General features: G+C 69.6%; 1 protein-coding gene across 1 annotated transcript; it reads right to left on the minus strand.

Moving 5' to 3' along the window:
- Positions 1-5: 5 nt before the first annotated feature.
- Positions 6-1,792, minus strand: LOC110390536 (zinc finger protein 668-like; the record flags this gene model as incomplete). Its single annotated transcript, XM_021381923.1, has 1 exon — positions 6-1,792. A coding segment is annotated over exon 1 (1,477 nt), but the record flags the coding sequence as incomplete, so codon positions are not given.
- Positions 1,793-1,798: the final 6 nt, after the last annotated feature.

Raw genomic sequence — 1,798 nt, forward strand, 5'->3', positions numbered from 1 at the left:
ATCACCAATGTCACGGCCAACGTTGGTGGCCATATTAGGGCCGGGTTGGCCGCTGGCGGCCATGTTGGGATCACCAATGTCACGGCCAACGTTGGCGGCCATATTAGGGCCGGGTTGGCCGCTGGCGGCCATACTGCGTTCAAGCTGTCCAACAGCGGCCATATTAGCGCCAGGTTGGCCAACAGCGACCGCACCGCCACCGAGCCGACCCCCCCCGGCTCCCCCCACCCCCACGGCGGTGGCGGCGGCGGCCATCTTGTCCCCTTCCTCCTCCCCTTTCCCGTGCGTCCTCTCGTGCTTCCTGAGCCCGGAGGCTCCGCCGAATCCCTTCCCGCAGCGCCCGCAGCTGTAGGGCCTCTCCCCGGAGTGCGTCCTCCAATGCTTCCCCAGCGCCGCCCGTTCCCCGAAGCCCTTCCCGCACTCCCCGCAGCGCCAGGGCCTCTCGCCGCTGTGGCTCAGCCGGTGCCGCTTCAGGTCCCACGAGGCCTTGTAGGCCTTGCCGCACTCCCCGCACCGCCACGGCCGCTCGCCCGTGTGCGTCCGCCGGTGCAGCGCCAGGTCGGCCGGCTGCCGGAAGGCCTTGCCGCACTCGGCGCAGCCGTAGGGCTTGACGCCTTGGTGGGCCCGCTGGTGCCGCCGGTAGCTGGACGGGTCGGAGAACATGCGGCCGCACTGCGGGCACAGGAAGGGCCGCTCGCCCGTGTGAACGCGCTGGTGGCTCTGGAAAGAGGAGAGCTGGGTGAAGGCCTTGCCGCACACCCCGCAGCCGTAGGGCTTGCGGCGGGCGTGGATGCGCTGGTGGCAGGCCAGCGAGGACGAGCGGCCGAAGCTCTTGCCGCACTCGGCGCACAGGAAGGGCCGCTCGCCCGTGTGCGAGCGCTGGTGGTTGTGGAGGTCCTTGCGCTCCACGTAGGCCTTGGGGCAGGCGGCGCAACGGTGGGGCCGGTGGCCGGCATGGGCCCGGCGGTGCTTGCGGTACACCGAGGGGTCGGCGAAGGATTTGGGGCAGTCGGGGCAGGAGAAGGGGCGCTCCCCGGTGTGCGAGCGCTGGTGGATGGCCAGCTTGGAGAGCGTGCCGTACGATTTGGGGCAGGACGAGCAGGGGAACGGCGGGGACGGGCGGGGGGAACAGGCGGAGCGCGGGGTAGCGTCACCCGGCGCCGCGGCGGCGGCGGCGGTGGCGGCGTCTCCGGGGGGTTGGGGGTCGCCGGGTGGGCTGTGGGTGATGCCTGTGGTGGTACCGGCTCCGAGTGTCTCTCCGGCGGTGTTATCGCCGATGGGGGTAGCTCCGGGTGAACCAACGGCGGTACGGCTGGTGGTAGCTCCGGGTGTATCGGCAACGGTGCGTCTGACGGTATCGCCGGTGGAACCTCCGGGTGTATCCACATTGGGACGTCCGATGGTATCGCCGGTGGAACCTCCGGGTGTATCCACATTGGGACGTCCGATGGTATCGCCGGCGGTAGCTCGGGGTGTTTCCATACTGGGACGTCCGATGGTATCGCCGGCGGTAGCTCCGGGTGTCTCATCCCCAGCGGCACAGCCGATGCCGTCTCCGGTGGTACCTCCGGCGACGTCCGCGGTGGTGCCGCCGGTTGTACCTCTGGTGGTTGTCACCTGCCTGAGAATACCTCTGGCGCTTGTACCTCTGGCGCTTGTACCTCTGGCGGTTGTCACCCGGCCAACAGCACCACCGGCGGTACCTCCGGTGACATCTGCAGCGGTACCTCCGGTTGTACCTCTGGTGGTTGTCACCCGGCCGGTAGTGCCGCCGGTTGTACCTCTGGTGGTTGTCACC

Source organism: Numida meleagris, unplaced genomic scaffold, assembly GCF_002078875.1.
Source record: "Numida meleagris isolate 19003 breed g44 Domestic line unplaced genomic scaffold, NumMel1.0 unplaced_Scaffold1275, whole genome shotgun sequence".
Classification (NCBI taxonomy): Eukaryota; Metazoa; Chordata; class Aves; order Galliformes; family Numididae; genus Numida; species Numida meleagris.